General features: G+C 39.8%; 1 protein-coding gene across 3 annotated transcripts in view; it reads left to right on the top strand.

The window, feature by feature from the left end:
* The window catches only part of TBC1D14 (TBC1 domain family member 14), a 108,638-nt gene extending 88,105 nt beyond the window's left edge, over positions 1 to 20,533 (top strand). For 2 of the 3 annotated variants that reach the window (XM_027836171.1, XM_027836172.1), the window contains 3 exons: positions 637 to 746; positions 14,026 to 14,284; positions 20,368 to 20,533. In XM_027836171.1, the coding sequence (XP_027691972.1) occupies positions 637 to 746; positions 14,026 to 14,284; positions 20,368 to 20,433 (435 nt within the window). In that variant the 3' untranslated portion in view covers positions 20,434 to 20,533. Of the gene's footprint in view, positions 1 to 636; positions 747 to 14,025; positions 14,285 to 20,367 lie in introns of those variants that run through there. The other variant, XR_003566808.1, reaches the window with a different exon arrangement.
* The last annotated feature ends 220 nt before the right edge of the window (positions 20,534 to 20,753 follow it).

Below are 20,753 nucleotides of genomic sequence, written 5' to 3'. Positions count from 1 at the left end.
TTTTCAGCTTTTCTGCTTGGGAGCTTTGCAACCTTAGACAGGTCATGTAACTCTCTGAACTTCTTTCCTTCTCTGTAAAATGAGCCCTACTGTCTTCCTCAGGTTTGTTAAATATATATGGAAGTACCCCCCTTTCCCAGATACTAAAGCTTCATGTAAATGTAAGCAGGTACTTCTGTATTAATTCCTATGGAGCATGTGATGATGGTGGTGATATTAAAAGTAGCCCTCACAGTTGTTACCTTTTGGGTAACAATCAGAGTTTTCTACTGATACCAGCCAACATAAAGTTTAGCAGCCACAATGACTTTGTAAATACTAGCATAATTCTTTCCCAGAAAGAAACCAAGGAGATGCTTTTCCAGATAAAATAGTCTCCGGGTTTTTTTTTTTTTTTTGTTGTTGTTGTTGTTTTTTGTTTAACACAAAAAACATTATTGTTACTCTAAGCTGTTTCCAATGAATCCATGTTATGACCCTAAAAATTAATAGATTGGAATAATTCTTAAAGCTCATACCTTTCATGAACCATGTTGATTTTCTGTGATGATTGAATATGATAAATGAATATACATTAAACAAGGCTGACTTGTATCAATAATTTGTTTAGTATTGCATTTCACATTGTTTCCACAGATGTTGACATACTTTGCAGCATTTGAGGTGTTCTTTGAAGAAAATCTGCCAAAATTATTTGCCCATTTCAAGAAACATAACCTAACTCCAGACATCTATCTAATTGACTGGTAAGACTTAGAGATTTGTTCTGTGTTCATTTCCATACAAACTCCCCACTTTTTCTGGTTTAAGTTCTATCAAGGAGCAGCTCTTAATATATCTTTTACCATGAAGCCTTTCCCAGCTGTGTCAGTCCTAGGTGATCCCTTTACAGAGGAAAGCCAATCATCTCTGTCATTGTAAATTTATACCTTGCTTCTTCTTTCAAGCCATAACATCAGTGTTTTTAAAAGCACGATTTCTTGAATGGACAAAAGAGTTCCCTTGTGGAGGGTGAAATGTTGCCTACTAGAAGAATTATGGTGTAACCTTAGTAGTAGTAGAGTAGTTCAGCTGTCTTCTTAAGGATCACTTCTCTGCCAGTTTGCCTGGATGGATTTGTTGCTGTTGTCTGGAGCTCATAGGCTCATTAGGTTCCATGCAGTGTTTGTAAAGTGAAACAAAATGTTGATGCTTATGTCAGAAACCACTAATGACCAGTCCCTGAGCTTGGAAGTAGCCACTGTGGCACAATTAATATGTGGTCTCAGACCATTGATTGGAAAATGCTTATCTAGATTAGTGGTCTCCAAAGTAGGGGGCCACAGTATGGCCCTACAGGGTGCATAATCAGCCAGCCAGAGAGTGGGCATCTGGGTTGCATCTCACCCTCCCCATTTTAGCCAGTCTCTAAGCTTTTCTTCATCACAGCTATGCTTCATAGACCCTGTGCCCTTCATCACCATTGTAGCTGTGCCGGCTTCAAACCTCATCCTGTGTCCACTGAGCATTTCTGCCCAGAGCAGTTATCTTCTAGCCACAGCCATTGGCACTAGCAGCTACACGGGCAAAATCCCCCTCACTACTGATGTACCTAGGCTTTGCCCCCCAGGTTACTGAGGGTATTGCAGCAGGCAGTCCGGAGAACAGGACAGAGTTAGCTGCACAAAATGAGTAGGCTTGCAGCTCGATTTTTTCCCCTTTTCTCTTTTCCCTCAAACCCACTTTTCTTCTCAATTTTCCATTTTCTGTTCGGTTACTGCCATTCTTCTAGGGTCCAGGAACTGTCATCCTCACTCTCACTTCACATCCACAGTCACTTGCCAGATCTTGTTTCTATCTCTCCAGCATATCTTCCTTCCATTCATAGGACCACCACTGTCATTCAGGCCCGTTTCTCACCGTGAACCATTGCAGTAGCTGCTTTTTGGTCTGCATTCCTCAGGCCTGTCCTCACTCCAGTCCATCTTCCACTGGGCTGCCAAAGTGATTTTCCTAAAGCCAGATCAAAAGTCAGTAAGCATTTATTTATTAAGTTGGCTTACTTTGTGCCAGTCACTCTGCTAAGCACTAGAGATACAAAGAAAGGCAAAGTTCAAAATCTAATTGAGGGAGACAGTATGCAAACAATTAAACATGTAAACAATTGACATGTAGGATAAGTTAGTCGTTTCTTGCAGAAGATAGGATTTTAGCTGAGACATGAAAGAAGCTAGCGAAGCCTGGAGGCAGAAGTGAGGAAGGATAGAATTCCAGGCATAGAGGACAGCCAGGAAGATGGTGTCAGTGGATGGTAGGGTCTGTGGAGGGCAATGGGTACAAGAAAATGACAAGGGTAGGAAGGGGCCAAACAGAGGGTTTTATATGTGATCCTCGAGGTCATAGGGAATCACTGGAGTTTGTTGAATAGCGAGGACTTTGGACTTAGGTTGTGAGCCTGGGAGACTGGAAAATGATGGTGTCCTGGAAAGAGTTTGGAGAGGAGGAGGAGATAATGAGTTCAGTTTTAAACTTGTAAGGCCTTTGAGATACCCAGTAGGCAGTTGGAGAGTCAAAATTGGAAGTCAGGAAGAAGGTTGGGGTGGACAAATAGATCTGAGAATCATTTGTACAGAAATGGTCATTGAGTCCATGAGAGAAGATGAGGGGCAGAGAAGGTCTGATCAGATCTCCTCTACTTGGTAATCTCTAGTGGCTTCCTGTTAGCTCAGGGACCAGATGTTTGCCAGTTACAGCTCTTCACAACCTGGCTGCCTTGCCACTCCTCTTGCTCATTCCCCCCTCCATCTCCCCCCAGCACTCCATGGTCCAGTCTCACTGGCCTCCTTGCTGTTCCACAGTCTCCTGTCTCTGTGCCTTTGCATTGGATGCCCATCATGCCTGCTGTGCCCTCCCTTCTCACTTTTGCTGCATGGAATCCCTGGCTTCCTTCAGGATTTGGCTCTACTGTTGCCTTCTCCCTGTCCTGCCATCCCTAGCTGTAGTGTCCCCCACTCACCCGCAAGGCTACCTTTTATTCACAGTGTATATGGTCTGCATGTACTTATTTATATACAAGCTGCCTTCTCTGTTAGATTGCAGGCTCCTTGAGTGTAGGGAATGTTCTACTTCTGTCTTGGTATCATCTTCATGGCTTAGCAGAGTGCCTGGCATAAAGTAGGTGCTAAATAAATGCTTGTTGATTATTTGATAATGGCATGGATTTTAGCTTGGGCAGCTAGGTGGCGCAGTGGAGAGAGCTCCAGGCTGGAGTCAGGAAGTCCGGAATTCAGATGTGACCTCAGGCACTTACTAGTTGTGGGCAAGTCAGTTAACTTCTATTTGCTTCAGTTTCTTCATCTATAAAATGAGCTGGAGAAGGAAAAGGCAAACCACTCTAGGATCTTTGCCAAGAAATCCCCCAAAGGGATCACAGATTGTGAGACACAACTCTAAGATGACTGAACAGTGGCAACATCAGGTTGGGCCCCCAGAATAAGAAGAGCCAGTCAGTCACGCTCTAATTTAAATGTAATGTCCCCATAGTGCTCAAGAGATGGTGTGATATATATAGGAGGAGGAATACCTGACATGTTCTGGCATCTTGTTTAGGCACATTCCTGGGCAAGTCACTTAACTCCCATTTGTCTCAGTTGCCTCATCTATAAAATGGGAATAATAACAGCCCCTACCTCCCAGGGTGGTTGTGAGGATCAAATGAGATATTTGTAAAGTGCTTAGCACAGTGGCATGCCTGGGACACGGGAAGAGCTATGTAAATGTTAGCTAATATAATTGTTGTTATTCCTTCATCATACCTTTTTTTTGAACCCAAGTTTAGGATTTGACATTTATTCCTATACATTTTATCTTACTCTATTTGGCATATCATCGTAGACTGTCAGGATCTTTTTGGCCCAGAATTCTGTCATCTAATGTGCTAGCTACACCTTCTACCTCCGTGTCTTCCACAAATTTGATTAACTGGGTACATATGCTTTCATCAGGTCATTGACAAAAGGGCCTAACAGCATTGGGGTATAAGGACCTGTAGAAGGCAGAACCACACAATTCTTACTTGTTTCTGTTTGCTTTGCAAGCTTGAGGTGGGCAGCATGGCTCATTTCAGAGGGCACTAGTCTGGAGGCCAGGAAGGCAGGAGTTTATGTCTGACCTCTGACACTTACTGACTTCGATTCTGGGCAAGTCAGGTAAATGCTCAGTGCTCCAGGCAGCTTCCTAGGATTATCAAGTTGCATAAAAGGTGCTGACTTGCATTGCATTGGTAAAGTGAATTTCCTCATTCTTGTCAAATGAATAAATATTAACATTCAACTCTACATTTTAGGCACAGTTCTTCCAGGAACAATTTTTATTAATTTAACATTCTAAATTCAAGCATTGTTCTGTTTGGAAAAAAAAAATGCCTCAAGTCTTATAGATTCCTTGTGACTTCAGACAATTTGAAGTAATATTTATAGGAATCTTGAATAAGGAAAATGTCACAATATGGTAAAATATGGTTTGGGGTTAATCATCTGCTCTAATAGAATAATAGCCATTAATCTTATCTTAAAACCACTCAATTACTTCTTTGACTCTGCCCTTAAGGTTAGTCATAGCTCCAATCTTGTCTAGGGGTGGGGGGAAAGCAACTTCTTAACTAATCAAGTAAATTATTTTAAATTTGTCTACCATTCTTAGTCCATTTTCCCTGAGGATTTAGTTTTTGTTTTTGACCTTTTACATAATTTTGAAAAAGAAAAGCCTAGAAAGGGCTAGAGAATTATTTATTAATATTTTCAGTTGAACTAAAAAGGAACTTTTTAATACGGTTCTGCACACCAAAGTTCCTAGATATTACATCACAGGTTCAATCCCTATCTTTTCTTTGCAATGAATGGCCTTCAGACTCCAGAAGATAGAACAAAAATGGCTAACCAGGGAATCTAAACCCAAGATAACTGAGAATGTAATGGATGTAGTTGCTTTGAGTGAGTTTGGCTCTCCAGACCCAGATGAACTTGGGATATTCAACTTATAGGTGAAATAACTAGTTATCTTTGAAATATAATGGAAAACAAGTTAGGTACATGTGACATGTAGACATTTCCTGAATTTCTAAAGTGAAAAACAAATAATTTCTCTTGTGTCTGGAAACTCTAGATAATATTCCTGGGACTTTTCACTTTGGGTTTTCTTTCATGGGATAACTAGTGGACTCCATCTTCTTTTGCTCTCTGATTCTTATAAGATTTGGGAAGGGTTTTTTTTTCCGTAATGATTTCTTGAAATATAGATAGGCTCCTTTTTTTTTTATTATATCTTTCACATAGTCCAAAGATTCTAAAATTGTTTCTCCAGATCAGTTGTTTGTGACGTGAGATATCTTACATTTTCTTCTATTTTCCTTAGTCTTTTGACTTTGTTTTAATAATTCTTGTTTTTAATTTCTGTTTAATCTGTTCTAGTTTTTAAGGAGGTTGTTGCTTGGGCATGGTTTTGTATCTTTTATGCTAAGCTGTTAATTTTCTCTTTTTTTTTTTTATGAGGCAGTTGGGGTTAAGTGATTTGCCCAAAGTCACATAGCTAGTGTTATTTGTCTGAGGTCAGATTTGAACTCAGGTCCTTCTGACTCTAGAGCTGGTGCTCTATCCACTGTACCACCTAGCTGCCCCCCTGTTACTTCTTTTTTTAAAGTTTTTCTTCCAGAGTTCTTATCTTTTGCATCTTTTTTTCCTCTACTGTTCTTATTTCTTCTAAGTTGCCTTATTTGTTCAGGAATTCTAGATGAACTTGCATCTGAGCTGTGTTTTTCCTTTAGGTTTTGCTTGTTGATGTTCTGGAGCTATTACCTTCTTCTGAATTTGTGTCTTGGATGTCTCTATCACCAAAATGACTTTTTATGGCCAACTTATTATTATTATTATTTTTATTCATTCTTCCAATTGTACTTGCTAAATGAAGAGTTTATATTCAGGCTGGACACCACATACTTTTAAAGAGAATGTGTGAGCCCTGTTTGGGTTCAGATTTGTATTCTCTGGTGTCCAGATGCTCCTTTCTCTATGTACTTAGTGTTCTTCGAGGATCTTGGGTGGCTTAGGCCAGGACCTACAAATTCATTAGGCCCAGAGTAATCTGGTCTAGGATAAAGTCTGATTAATGACTTCCTGGTTTGGGCTTTGCAAGCTCCTGACCTGGGTTTGAATGTGGACAACACAGCTGTAGGCTCACCCTAGTTGGAGTTTCAATAAATTGCTTTTGGCCCCGGCCACATCAACTAACTGGAAGGCCTTGTAGGTCTAGAGAGATGGAACTCAGGCTCAGTCACCTGGTCTGATCTCCCTGCTCTTGTTATTTAGCTGCAGGCCTCAGACCAGGCAGCAGGCTGAATCTGAGACCTTGCTCCAGGGTCAGAGCTACTTAGCTGCTCCTTGCCCAGTACACAGCTTGAGGTGTATCATTCAAACCCAGGTGCAGGGTACATCCTCTGTTGAAGCTAGATCCATGATCTGACTGGGTGCTCCAAACAACACAGCTACCGATTGCCTCGTATTCCTACTCCTGCCATAGTTTTGGGCCCCACTTGTCTCGCAGTTCCACTCCTAACTCTGGGTTTTTCCACCCTGGTTCCATGCATACATCCTTCCCCACTTCCCCAGCTCCCTTTTATCTGTTGTCTTCTGCATTAGAATGTAAACTCCTTCTTAGGAACTCTGATTAACACAATAACCCACCACAGTTTCTAAGGACTCATGATGAAACATGCTGTCCTTTAGATAGAGAAGTGATAGATTTGGAGTGCAGATCAAAACAAATTTTCTTTCTTTCTTTCTTTCTTTCTTTCTCTCTCTCTTTCTCTCTCTCTTTCTCTCTCTCTTTCTTTCTCTCTTTCTTTCTTTCTTTCTTTCTTTCTCTCTCTCTTTCTTTCTTTCTTTCTTTCTTTCTTTCTTTCTTTCTTTCTTTCTTTCTTTCTTTCTTTCTTTCTTTCTTTCTTTCTTTCTTTTTCTTTCTCTCTCTCTTCCCCCTCCCTCCCTCTCCCTCTCTTCCTCCCTCCCTCTCTCTCTCACTCTTTCTTGTTCCCTCTCTCTCTCCCTTCCTTTCCCTCCCCCACCCTGAATTTGTTTTGCATGACTATGTATATTTTTAGTAGGGTGGCTAGGTGATGAAGAGTGCTTGGCCTGGAATTAGAAAGGCCTGAATTCTAACCTGGCCTCAGACATTTACTAGCTCTATATGACCCCGGTCAGGTCACTTAACCCTGTTTGGTTCAACAGCACATATTTTTCTTTCCTTCTCAAGAGGTGAAAAAGAGGGGAGGAAGAAGGAAAGATTTTGGATCTGAAGACAAAACTGAATTAAAAAAAGAAAAGTAGAAAAAAAAGTAGAAAGCTGCCAAAGATAGAAATTTGTAGTTTCATATACACTTCTACTCTACATTGCACATGGAAATACTCACTTTATATGGTGTTTGTTAAATTTAGAATAACACCTAGTATTCTGAGTGCCTGGCACATTGCAAGTGTTTAATAAATCTCTACCTACTGGAACCTTGATAGCTGCCTTCTTAACAGGTAGGGATTGAATGGGGAAGATTAAAGCTTTTATTTAAAGAACATTTCCTAATAATTGGATATAGGGATAAAGGACAGTGACTGTACCAGTGATTTTCCTGAATGAGGAGCCTCCTCTTTGTGCAGATAAGCACCTCTCTGTAGCTTAGTCTTAGAGAGCTGCTTGACAGGTTATTTGAGAGAAGAAAAAAAAAAACAAAACCTATTTCCCTGGTTTCCTCATGATACCAAGAGAAGTTGAGGAAAGCCTCTAGTTAACTGGGTAGACCTCTTGTTGAAAATGCAGGGGAGGCTGTGGACAGGAGTCATGGAGGACGGGAAGGTCTGGATGGGCTGTGAGCGGTGTCATTGGAGGAGAGAGACCATTTAGCCCCTGGAGTTGTGCACTATCAACAGTGAACAAAAACCAGACCAAGACTGAGTTGCTGACACTGCCTTCCTGGCAGGGAATCTTGCTTTGCTTCATCACTTGATGCTCCCTTACTTGATGTAGACGTGCGGAACAGAACATTTCATAACTGTCAATGCTGTCCTACGCTGATTTCAATGTTCAGACAACAAAGAATATGGATTTTGTGGGAGGTATGAGATAAGGTCATTTAACTTGTCAAAATGTTTCCTGTAATAATCAAATGAAGGATTTATAAGGAGACATAAGTGGATTTAGAGGGAAAAAAGTCTTGAATTAATGAAGGTATTTGATAGCTCATTCCGTGCTTAGATCTTTCACAGAATTTCAGTTTTACCAATATTTCTGATACCGTGATCTTAATGTTATGATGAATGTTTACTTTTTGAAGAAAACTTTTAGGATTGAATATGCCCTGTTGATTGGTCACTGCTTCTGCAGGGATAACATCCACAGCTCCCAAAGACCCAGAAAAGAAGGCTCTTATTACCAAAGTCCTTGGCATTGTCAAATGATTCGACATCAGAAACAGATAAGATTTTATTAGTGGAAATGATACTAATGAAGCAATACCATCTACTTTTCCACTGTACCATAAGGGTACCCTATGGGATCTTTTCACCTGACTTGGAGCTGAAGCCTTCTGCTCTATGGAAAACAAATCCAATAGGGAACCATCATGTTCAGATGTTGATTTTGTGCCTCTGATAACAAGTTTTATTTTACACACCTTACTTAACAGGCTATTTTTGTCAGTGTAGATAGTTCTTCCATTGACAGGGATCATGGCCCTTTCATAACTTAAGTCATGGTGAGTTGATAGGGTCAATAACATCATTCCTTGCAGCCGGCCTGGTAGTGTGAGTCTCTCCGGTCTCAGCTAAAGTGGATCTTGGACGGCAAATTTGGGCAGGCCTATGATCAAAGTCTTATTGACTTAGTCTGGGAGCTGGCAGAATGGCTTAGACTTTAAGCCCGAGTCACCTGCTTGCTATCATGAAGCAACTGAGGAGTGTGGAAGAACCTTGGATTCCCAAGGGTTATGCCAGTAGAGCACTAGTGCTTGTAGGTTTTCTTCATGCTGTAAAAAACCTTTCGGGACCATCTTGGTGATATCTGCTCTCTGAGGAACAGAGTAGTGAAAGATGAATGAGAGGATACGTTTTGAGCTGGAAGGAACTTCAGAGGCTGTCTGTTCTGAACCCCTCACTTTCTGCCTGAGGAAACTGATTCAGACAGGTTGAACAGCTTCACATCGGTACACCGATCCCTCAGTGATGTGGGTTCTTGGCCTTGGGAACCCATGAAACAAAAACTTAAAATGAACCTCAGTTTGCAAGGCCCCTTCTTTGTCTACAGTGACAGTGATTGGTTGGTGGGAGGCAGTAAGTTAGGGGGTAGGACAGAAGACACCAAGAATCACATAATTTTCTATACAAGCCATCCAGATTAATGTAGTAACTGAAGATTTTCTAAATGTGAGATTCTTGTTAATTGAGTTGATGTACCTGGAGGAGCCAAATCACATTGTTGCTATGATGTACCCTATGACAAAAGCAAGTTGCTGCTAGATAGAGGCTGACTCGAAGATTCCTTTTGGAGAGGAAGTAGTGGAATGAGCAGAGTTGTTTTCAGCACGTGTCCAAAAGCAGAAAGAGAGAATCGTTTGGCACTTTTGGCCGTCTTGCTTTTGCCACGTTCATTGGGAACATTTACAGAAGGACCACGGTGAAGGTAATTCGCTCCCCACATTCAGTCTGTTGCCAAGTCCTATCATTTTGACCTTCCTGACCTCTCCGTTCTGCTCCTCCTCCTCCTCCTGTCCTCTTCCGTGGCCACCTTCCTGGTGCAGGCCCTCATTACCTCATTCCTGGACTATTGCAGTTGGCTGCTGATTGGTCTTTCCTTGCTTCAGATCATCCCTGACTCAGCTATCAGATCTTCCTAACATCCAGGTGTGACCATGTCACCACCCTCACCCATTCAGCAAACTCTTGCTTGCTATTTACTCCAACAATCAAATATAAAACCCCCTTTTTAGCTTTTAATGCTCTTCCTACCCTTCTAGTCTTATTGTGACTTATTTCCCTCCACGTACTTTATAGTCCAGGAGCAGTGGACTCTTTGTGGTTCTTCGTACAAGACGCCCCATCACCCCAACCCTGGACATCCCTCTGCCCCACAGCCCCCCACCTCCCTCCACCTCTGCCTGCTGGCCTCCTTTCAAGTCTCAGTTAAAGTCCTACCTTATGCAGAAAGCCTTTCCTTGAGTTCCTTAATGTTAATGCCTTCCTTCTGAGATGGCCTCCATCTTATCTTTTTGTATATGGTTGTTTGCATATTGTCTTCTGCTCTAGACCTTGAGCTTCTTGAGGGTAGAGACTGCTTTGTCATATCCCCAGTGTTTAGTATGGTAACTGTCACGTAGGAGGTACTTAATGAAACTCTGAACCAGGGTGGTAGTTGATGCAGTTGGTATTGAAGAGATAAAGAAGATAAGAGTGGGAGTGGATGAGGAAGAGGAAACCTATTATAGCATAAGAGCTCTATTGGCCAGGAGCTCTCCAAGCCCTCACGTTAGTATAGTGTCACCAGCCTGAAGTATTGTTACTCACCGTTTTCATTGGCTTTCCTGTATGCCTAGAATTCTCTCCTCATTTCTTCCCCTTGGCTTCTGTGGCTTCCTTCAAGATCTAACTAAACTCCCACCTTTTAAAAGAAGCTTTTCCCCAATTCCTTTTAATTCTAGTGCCTTCACTCTGTTGATTATTTCTAGCTTATCCTATATATAGCTTGTTTCTCCATAGTTGTTTCCCCCATTAAAGTGTGAGCTCCTTGAGAACAGGGACTGTCTCTTGCCTTTCTCTCTGTCTTTAGTACTTAGCACAGGGCCTGACACATAGTATGTAGGTGCTTAATATATTTTTGTTAACTTGACTTGTGTGCCAGTATTCACTGAAGAAGATGTAGAAACAGAGACATTTTATTAAGAGCTCTGTAAGACTCTCTAAATTAAATCCACATATTCTCAGTGACCTCAGTACAGAGGTAAATATAGGGGAAGATGGCAAAATATTTATTGGAAAATATGGCTTAGGATAATGAAATAAGTCCAAGGATGTAGATACTGAACAAGAGCAGTATGCAATGTATCATGAATGCTTTCTTAAAATTTTTAAAGTTTTCTTTAAAATAAGAGTATGATAAGCACAGAAGAAAATCAACACCCCCTCCCCCCCAATGATATTGACAATATTTTCACATAAAAAGGATCTGGATTCTAAAAGGGAGTCAAGCTATTGATGCTGAAAAATAGAAGAGGGATAACTTGAAAACAGACTGTCATCATTTTTAAGAAAGTATAGATAATGTAAGTCAGTTTCCACAACAAGAAAGACAGAGTCTACAACAACTCCAACCAACAAGTGGAGAGATGGGAGCCACGGGCACCATCTGTCAGCTTAGGATGGAAGCTTGTTTGTAATGTTTTACAGAGGAGGGGGGTAAACGACCACTGGTCCAGTGGTGTCAGGAAACAGCGAGATGGGGGGAGAGAAGAGCAAGTTTACAGAAAACCTGGCACAAGGCTTAATTAGGTCAGGTCACTGAGAACCATATGTAGGACAATACTGTAAAGAGAACAGTAAGTAAACAGAGAAAAATTGGAAAAACTCTTGAGATTTGTCTCCCAGGCTTCATGGGTAAGAGTGGGTACCACAGCATTTGAACTCTCACATTGTGTTTAAAATCTTCCTCTATGAAGTAGAATGGTCACCAAAGAAAACAGAAATGGAAAGAGCATCTGGACCAGATCAAACATGAATAGAAGAGGGCCATGTGGGAGTAGAGTTGGGGTGGGGAGCATTTTGAAGTCATTAGGGGTTAACTCTCAAGATATCTGAAAGAGGGGAGGCTGTCAAATACTTAGGGAAAATACTGAATGTTATAAATTCAGTTCAGCAGGCATTATTAGCAAGTCATTGTGCAAAGGCAAAAACAGTAATCTCAGCCTTCGAGTAACTCATGTTTAAGAAATATGAAATGGGAAAAATAACTTGAAATGTTTCTATTTTCTCATTTCTACAAAACGTTGGAAGCTACACATGTGAATGACTGAAGAAGAAAAAGGCAGGCTTTTAAATTTGTGTGTGTGTGTGTGCGCACGTGCACGCACGCGGCATTCGGGATTAAGTAACTTGCCTAGGGTCACACAACTAGTAAGTGTCAAGTGTCTGAGGCCAGATTTGAACTCAGGTCCTCTGGACTCCAGGGCTGGTGCTCTATCCACTGAGCCACCTAGCTGCCCCTAGGCTTTTAATTTTTTTAAATGATATTCTATAGCAGATGAGTTCTTTATGGGCAAACAACTGCCCTTGGGCTTACAGATTGTGCTTGAAAAAAAAAAGTGTTTAATTTGGGTCCAGTAAAATGCAATTTTAAAGGCTTTCCTCTAGAAGGGTATCTCCTGTGTGTGTGTTAAAATCACATTAAGATTTCTGAACAGATTAAACAGTAGGTAACTTTGTGACTCTATGACTATTAATATTAATCAATGCATAGAATAGAATGATGTATGCTCACCAACAGTGTTTGCCACTGTCATAGAAGATGTTCAGTGAAGAGAACGTGTGAAAGAAGAGTTTTCTGTAGGGGGCACGTTTGGAACAGGGGTGCCCCTGTTTGAGGCGACATGATAGTGATTGAATAAATGGGTTATTATTTGCAGAATTCAGTATCTTTCACCCCAAACTCTACCCTTTTCCTGATGTCCTTAATCATTGTTGAGTTGTTATGCTTACTTGGTTTTTGAAGCCAATGCAGGGTAATTTTCTTGCTGAAATCTATCACCCTGGAATTGTAATACTGGGCTTAGAAAGTTAACTGGCTTTTCATACAGTGTAACCGTAGTACTTCACTAAATAAGCTCCACAATAGCTTTAGGGTTACATTCAGATATGGCATGTGAAATGATAGAAACTCGTAACAGCTTTGGAAGGGAAAAAACCAGTGAGTCCTAAAGTAGATTGGGAGATAATTCAGTTTTCATAATTTTCTGTATGAAATAGATTATAGAAAAATATATCAATTTATTTTTTAAATGCACTAGAGGAATTAACTATTAATAGAAAACTTAATAAATTCTTTTGTAAAGCATTTGCTCTTTCCCCTAATCTTTGGTCTCTCTAGTTGTATTCTCAGTATTCCTGAAGTAAGGCCTGCCTGTATTTTATTGTATGTTTAGCAGTGAGCTTCTAGCAGTCACAGGTCAGTTTACTGGAAAAATTAATTTTGCTTCTTTGCTGACCCCTGCTGGGAAAAACCGCATTGCCCTTTCTTGGAATGTCATGTATGTGGAATTAGATGCATTATGTAGCAATATATTTAAATAACTTGTATTTCTTCAGTAATTCCAGTACTGTTTAGTATGGAATAATGCCAATGAATTTGGCATTTGGTATTTGAAAAGCACAGTGCTTATATAAGTACATTTGTGTGTAAAATTTGAAAATGTAAGCAAAGGTATCATTAACTTTTTATTTTTTTAATTTGTTGTTCAGTCACTGAGTCATGTCTGACTCTGTGACCTTTTGGACTTTTGTCCATGGGGTTTTCTCGGCAAAGATACTGGAATGGTTTGCCATTTCCTTCTCCAGTGTGCCCCCATTTTATAGATGAGGAATTGAGGCAAATGGGGTTTAGGTGACTTGCCCAAGGTCACACAGCTAATACATGTCAGAAGCCAGATTTGAATGCAAATCTTCCTGACTCCAAGTCTGGTGCTCTACCCACTGAACCACAGGGCTGCTGCATTTTTTTTTCTTTATTAGCATCATGGAATGAATTGTTTTAGGACAAAGAATAGTTTTTCCAATGTCAGTGACTTGAAACATGCGTAACTGCTCTTTAAAATCATCTCAGATCCTAGCCAACTCATACCAAAGAAAGAAACCAGGGGTTCTGTTTTAGGTATACTTGTTTTTAAAAGGTTCAGACTATGACTGTATTTAGGAGTTTTCTTTTTGCCTGATCCCAGACCTGAAAAACTTGTCCTCTCATTTTCAGGATTTTTACCTTGTACAGTAAATCTTTGCCACTTGATCTGGCATGTCGAATATGGGATGTGTTCTGCCGTGATGGTGAAGAGTTTCTTTTCCGTACTGCCCTGGGAATACTCAAACTGTTTGAAGATATTTTGACCAAAATGGATTTTATTCACATAGCCCAGTTCCTTACCAAGTTACCAGAAGATTTGCCTTCAGAAGAGTTCTTTACATCTATTGCTGCAATTCAGATGCAAAGTAGAAACAAAAAGTGGGCTCAGGTAAATAACTCTCTACTATTTTAAAAGTTTCCCTTTAAATATATGACTTCACTAGGCAAAAAATAGAATAATGATTTCAATTTTTATTGTATCTTAAAGTTCATGTATCTCTGTCCTCACAACAACTTTGTGAGGCAGAGTTAAGTATTATTATCATTTTGCAGATGAATAAACTGAAGGGAAGTGATTTTTGCTGTGATTACATAGCATGTTGGTAAACATTTATTAAGCACATACTATGTGCCAGACTGTGTGCTAAGTGTCAGAACTGGAAAATAAACTTAGCTCTTTGGACTCTCAGATCTAGATTCTTTGCACTTTATGCATGCTGTATGATAGAGCAATGTAATTCAATTAATAAGTGAGTTTGAAATCTGTTTTATTTGAAATCTTGGGAGAGAAAATAGTAAAGCTTGTAAGCATACTATCTTTACATGAGGAGTTAGGAAACCTTGGCCGTACTCCTTTGGAACTTTGCTCTGCAGTCTTTGACAAGATGCTTAACCTCTATGGGCTTCCATTCCCATGTTAATTCATTTGCTCCTCACCACAATCTTTTGAAATCGATAGTTTCTGTATTATCCCGATTTGACACATGAAGGAATTAGGTGCATGCAATATAAATTGGTTTTCCCAAGGCCAGATGGCTAAAAAGTAGCAGTGCTGGGCCTGGGCAAGTGAGTGTGGGGCTCCAAGTTCATTTTTCGTTCAATAGCAATTTCTACTATGATCCTATTATTCTATTGAATGTTTACCTTTTAAAGAAAAGTGCAGGTTAAATGTACCCATTTGGTATTTAAAACCTGTGACTTGCTTCCCATCTCTAAAAAGGGAAAAAACCTCTGCCCCACCTTTCTTGAAGAGTAGTTGTTAAGGATAAACAAAAGATAATGGTTGTGAAAGTATTTTTCAAAGCACGAAACATTAGACGTGTCAGGAAATTATTAACAAATCCACCCCTTTCTTACAGTGTAGGGCACATCCTAGGCACCTCAATATATGTATTTATTTATTGAATGAATCTTGAATTCTTGGGGTTGTTTGCCCCAGAAATGATAATGATAATCTGCGTTAGTGTTTTAAGATGATTTTCCCAATTTCTTCTGCATAACTGTTTGGCCTGGGAGTTGAATGAAGAGAATAGGTTGTGGACTGTTATGGACAATTGGGAATTGAATGCATCATTTTCAATCAGTCAGTCAGCATTTAAATGCCTACATGTGCCAGGTACTGTGCTAAGTGCTGGGATTACAAAAAGAGACAAAAGATGGATCTTACAATCTAACGTTAGTGTCAGTCTATTGCTAATGTTGATTCTGTTTGAACATTAATACTGATGCCAATTCTAACCCCTCCTTTTCTTTGAGACCCTTTATTTTGGTGTTATGGGTGATTTGGGATAGTGTAAAACAAGAAGTGGCCTGAGCCAGCTGTTTGGTGCTGGACTCCAAGATCTTTGCCATATTAGTCTGAGGCTCTTGGAAATACCACTACCAAGTCCATTTTTGAAATGATATAGAAATAGATCTTAGTAGTTTTTTGTTCCTGTTCATAAAGTCATGATGTTTGCCACCATCACCAGTAATGGTGACATACCTTCTCTACTACGTGTGTTTCCTGGTAAATTTTTTGAAAAGTAAATCCAAATATACACAAAGTTTAGCTCTTTTATACGTGACCCTTAGCACTCAGATTAGGTTATATAAATATTGTGTATACCCTTAATAGGCCCTCTTTGGTAGAGGCTATGTGTGTGTGTCTGTGTGGGGGGGAGTTAGGAAGGCTGTATGGGGTGTAAGAAGCATTGGATGTGGAGGAAGAAGAGCGAGGTTCTCTCAGTTCTGTCATTTACTGTGTGACCTTAGTCAAGGTATATTACTTCTCTATAGCTTAGTTTCCTCATCTGTAAAATAGAAATTGTACTTCCACCACCTATTTCTCAGGGTCATTTCGAAGCAAGTGTAAACTGTAAAGCGCCATACAAGTGTGAGTTGTATCTATTAGTATCAGTGATGTTTGCATCATTTTTTAATTGTTTCTTTAATTCAAAGTAGTTTGAATTGGGAAATCCTAAAAGGTGTTAGTGCTTATGATAGTGCTAGATTTCTTTTTGATAATATGGTCATAAAAACTAAATACTGGCAGAATCAAGATGGTGAAGCAGAACAAGCATTTTTGTCTACCTGGTCTAGCACATTTTTTTTTTTTTTAATGCGCCAGAGTTCTGATAAAGAAAGCCAAGAAAAAAGTCACAATGAGTCATTTTTGCAGCCCTGGTTACTTAGACAGAGAGGTCTCCCAACATTGGGGTTGGCCAGGAGTTTGCAGTGGCAGCTGAAGTGGGAGCATTCCAGCACCCAAGGAAGTTAAGACAGAGCACCAGGGAGGAGAGTGCCAGAGAAGAAAGAGATCCCAGGGGATCTCTGAACCAGCGTTGGATGCAGGAATGGTTGCCATCCGGCAGCTGTGTCTCACATGAGCCAATTCTGGGTCACAGATCCAGGGTGGAGAAAAGTGCTTGTGATAAGGGCCCTAGCTGAGTACTGAACACAGAACAAGTTCTAGAAACATGGCTGTGTGGCAGTCAGTCTAGGAGCAGCGCAACGAGTCAGTTCTAGCCTTTCGCCCAACACATAAGCCTGAAGTGGAATAACCAGGGCAGGAGGGTCCCAGACCAAAGGTGAGCCAGCACTTCAGTTGTTTTGAACCTGCAGATCCTTCCAGTGGCTGATGGGGTTTAGCAGCAATTTATTGAAACTCAGCCGTGCACAAGCCAACAAACCTAACCTTGAGTCAAAAACTTGCACAGCTCAGATCAAAGGACAAGGAACAGACCTGTCTTTGATTCGTGCCACTTTGGAAGCAGTGAAAACTTGTAGGGTCCCTTCTGAAGTTATGAAAGCAGTTGAAAGACATAGAAGAACAGAAGCTCAGACTGGATATCTCTCTCCCTCCCTTTGCCCTGCCCTAGAAGTGAGCAGAGCCTAACACTAACATACATAGTTAAGAAGTAAACCAGAAGAATGAACGATGAAAAAAAAAGAAAGAAGGAAAACAAAAAACAAAGAACTTGAGCCACTATGGTGATAGGGAAGCTCAGAACACAGAAGGATGTCAGTGACTTGAAAACATCTACACATAAAGCCTCAAAGAAAAATGCAGATTAGACACAAGCCCAGGGGAATACATAAAGTTAAACTATTTATAGTTTTATATGGGAAGATGAAACAAGTAACCCCTCAAACCTTTATCATTACCAGGGCTCTTAGAAAAAGGGTAATTAACCAGAGGGCCTGGGTTTGATTATGTTTGGATGATCTCCAAAGAATAATGGAAGAGTGGGAAGAGGAATGCGTTGGGAGAGACGAGGAGGAGAGGATGGATGTGGAAAATTATTTTACGTAAATTGAGTGCACGACGAAGAGTTTATACAAGGAAGAAAGGCAATGAAAGGAGTGGGCTACACTTGAACCTCTTTTTTGCCTGAACAGGTTCAAGGAGGGAAGAATACGCATATCGACACAATTGGGGAGAGAAATTCATTTTACCCAACCAGAAAGTAGGAGGGAAAGGGGTTAACAGAAAAGGGTTAGGGGAAGAAGAAAAAGGGTAGATGAGGGAAGGCAGTGGTCAGAAGTAAAACAAACTGTTAAAGAAGGGACAGAGTGAAAAAGAGGATAAGTATGTTGGATTAGGATGGAGGCAAGTACACAGTTTGCTATCATAACTCAGAATGTGAAAGGAGGTGGATAGTAGAATGGATTAGAGACTGACCATAATCCAAGAGTGTGCCCTTTACAGGAAACACTCCTGAAACAGAAAGATACCCATGGAGCTAAAATAAGGAGTGTGGAGCAGAACCTTACTGTTCTTAAGTGAAGTCAACTCTCAGACAAAGCAAAAGTAAAAATAGACCTAATTTAAACTGATAAACAAGGAAACTACATTTTACTAGAAGGTGCCATAGACAGTGAATTAGTATCAGTACTGAACATATATACATCAACTAACATAGTATCTAAATGAGTTACAGGAGGAAATAGTAAAACTGTAATAGTGGAAGAACTGAACTTATCCCTCTCAGGCCTAGATCAGTCTAATCATAAAATAAATAAGAAGTTGAGGGGAATGAATGGAAATTTTAGAAAAGTTAGATATGCTAGACTTTTGGAGACTTATTGACTTATTATGGACTTATTGAATGGGAATAGAAAGAGGTATACCTGTTTCTCAACTGTGCATGGTACTTTCACAGAAATTGACCATGTATTAGGCATAAAAGCCTCACAAACAAATGCAGAAAAGCAGAAAAATTAAATGCACTTTTCTGACCATATTATAATAGAAGTTACATTTAATAAAGGCCTTTGAAGCATAGATTAAAAATTAATTGGAAACTAAATAAAACCAGTGCAGGCAAAACTAGAAGAAAAGCAGCAAAGTGAGAGAACATTTGCAAGTTTCTCTGATAAAGATCTCATTTCTAAACAATATGTAGAATGGAGTCCAATATACAAGAATCAGAGCCATCCCTCAAATGGTAAAAGGATATGAATTAACATTTTTCAGAGGAAGAAATCAAAACTATCAATATTCAGTCATTTTTCAGTCATGTCTCAACTCTTCATGACCTTATTTGGGGTTTTCTTGGTTGAGATATTAGAGTGGTTTGCCATTTCCTTCTCTAGTTCATTTTACGAATGAGAAAACAGGCAAACAAGGTTAAGTGACTTGCCCAGGGTCACATAGCTAGTCAGTGTCTGAGGCCAGATTTGAACTCAGGAAGATGAGTTTTCCTGATACCAGTCCAGCACTCTATCCACTGCTCCACCTATTTAAAAAAACAGTCTAAATCATTCATAATGAGAAAAATGCATATTAAAACAACTCTGACATACCCTATCACACCCCTCAGATTGGCTAAAATGACAAAAACAGAAGATGACAAATTATGGAAGGGCTGTGGGAAAATAGGTACTTCAGTTCACTATTGGTGGATTTGGAAATTAGTCCAGCCATTCTGGAGAGCATTTGGAACCATGCCCATAAAAGTATTAAAATGTGTATACCCTTTGATGCAGACAATACCACTATACCCCAGAGAGATCAAAGACAAAGGAAAAAAGACTCGAATGTAAAATACTTAGAGCATCTCTTTTTGTGGTGGCAAAGAATTGGAAACTGGGGGGATGCCCATCAACTGGGGAATAGTTATGATTGGGAATATTATTGTCATAAGAAGTGATGAAGGGATCGTTTCAGTAAAACATGGAAAGACTTACATGAACTGAGACAAAGTGAAGTGAGAACCAGGAGAACAATTTATATAGAACCAGCAGTATTGTAAAGATAATCAACTTTTAGGAACTTAGGAATTCTGGTCAGCACAACGACTAATCACAGTTCCAAAGAACTCATGATGAAATATGCCATTTAACTCCAGGTAGAGAGCTGATAGATTAAGAATGCAGACTGAAACATATTTTCTTTTTTTCTTTTTGGACATGGCTAATGTAGAAATTTGTTTTTCATTACTCTGATATTTGTAATGGGTTTTGTATGGCTTGTTTGTTTTTTCCTCTTATTAATATAAAAATCATGTTACTTTGGGACAAGAGGTTGAAATTATTTGCTAAAATGAATTCTAAAGATTATATATGGATTTCATTGATATATATCATCCTAATTCAGGGACAGATACTATACTCACCTCAGCTATTAGCAGAAAATTGTTACAGAGTTGTAGATACCATATGTTCTTATAGGCTTTATTTATTTGGGTCTGATGAGGTAATTTGCATAAAACCATTTGGCAATTATAAAGCTCTCTATACCTGTCAGCCATCAGTACCATTATTTCTCAGCATCTTTCAGGTTAAAACTTGAGAAGTTTTTGAGGTGGCAAGTTTTCTTACTTGAATTGTTTAATTGTTCTGGGTCCTGTAGCAAGCCCTGTAAAATCCACTGTGAAACTGTAACCCCTTTTGTAACCGCCTTGACTGTCATGTCTTTCGTGTAACTGCTTGTAGGTATATGCATATGCTAGGCAGCCTTTGGTTAATTGTCTCCCATCTGATTTCTAGGTACTGCTTGCATTGCAGAAAGACAACCGGGACATGGAAAGGGGAAGCCCTTCCCTCAGACACTGACACTTCAGATGTATCCAGGTGGCAAATGTCTTGCTTTCAAATGAATACAGGCATCCGAGAAACATCAAGTTTATTATTTTCAGGTTTTGTTTATAGTACTGGAGTTGGCCTTAAAAACTCATTCCCACACATATCTTTTCAAGAGTAAACCAAGGCTTAGCCTTAAGAAGCTCAGTGGCATGATGGCCCAGTGTGATTGTACACAGCCCTCACACTCTGTGCACAATTTTGAATAAGGGCAATGACTAAGTTTTTCCTTTCATTTTCCATACAAGTTAATTAAATCTTAGCAAGTCAATATGAAATGCTGGAAAGTACTT

Source organism: Vombatus ursinus, unplaced genomic scaffold (genome assembly GCF_900497805.2).
Source record: "Vombatus ursinus unplaced genomic scaffold, bare-nosed wombat genome assembly UNPS02014818.1, whole genome shotgun sequence".
NCBI lineage: Eukaryota > Metazoa > Chordata > Mammalia > Diprotodontia > Vombatidae > Vombatus > Vombatus ursinus.
The sequence above is the reverse complement of the archived record's forward strand: the minus strand, read 5'-3'. Positions and strand labels throughout refer to the sequence as shown.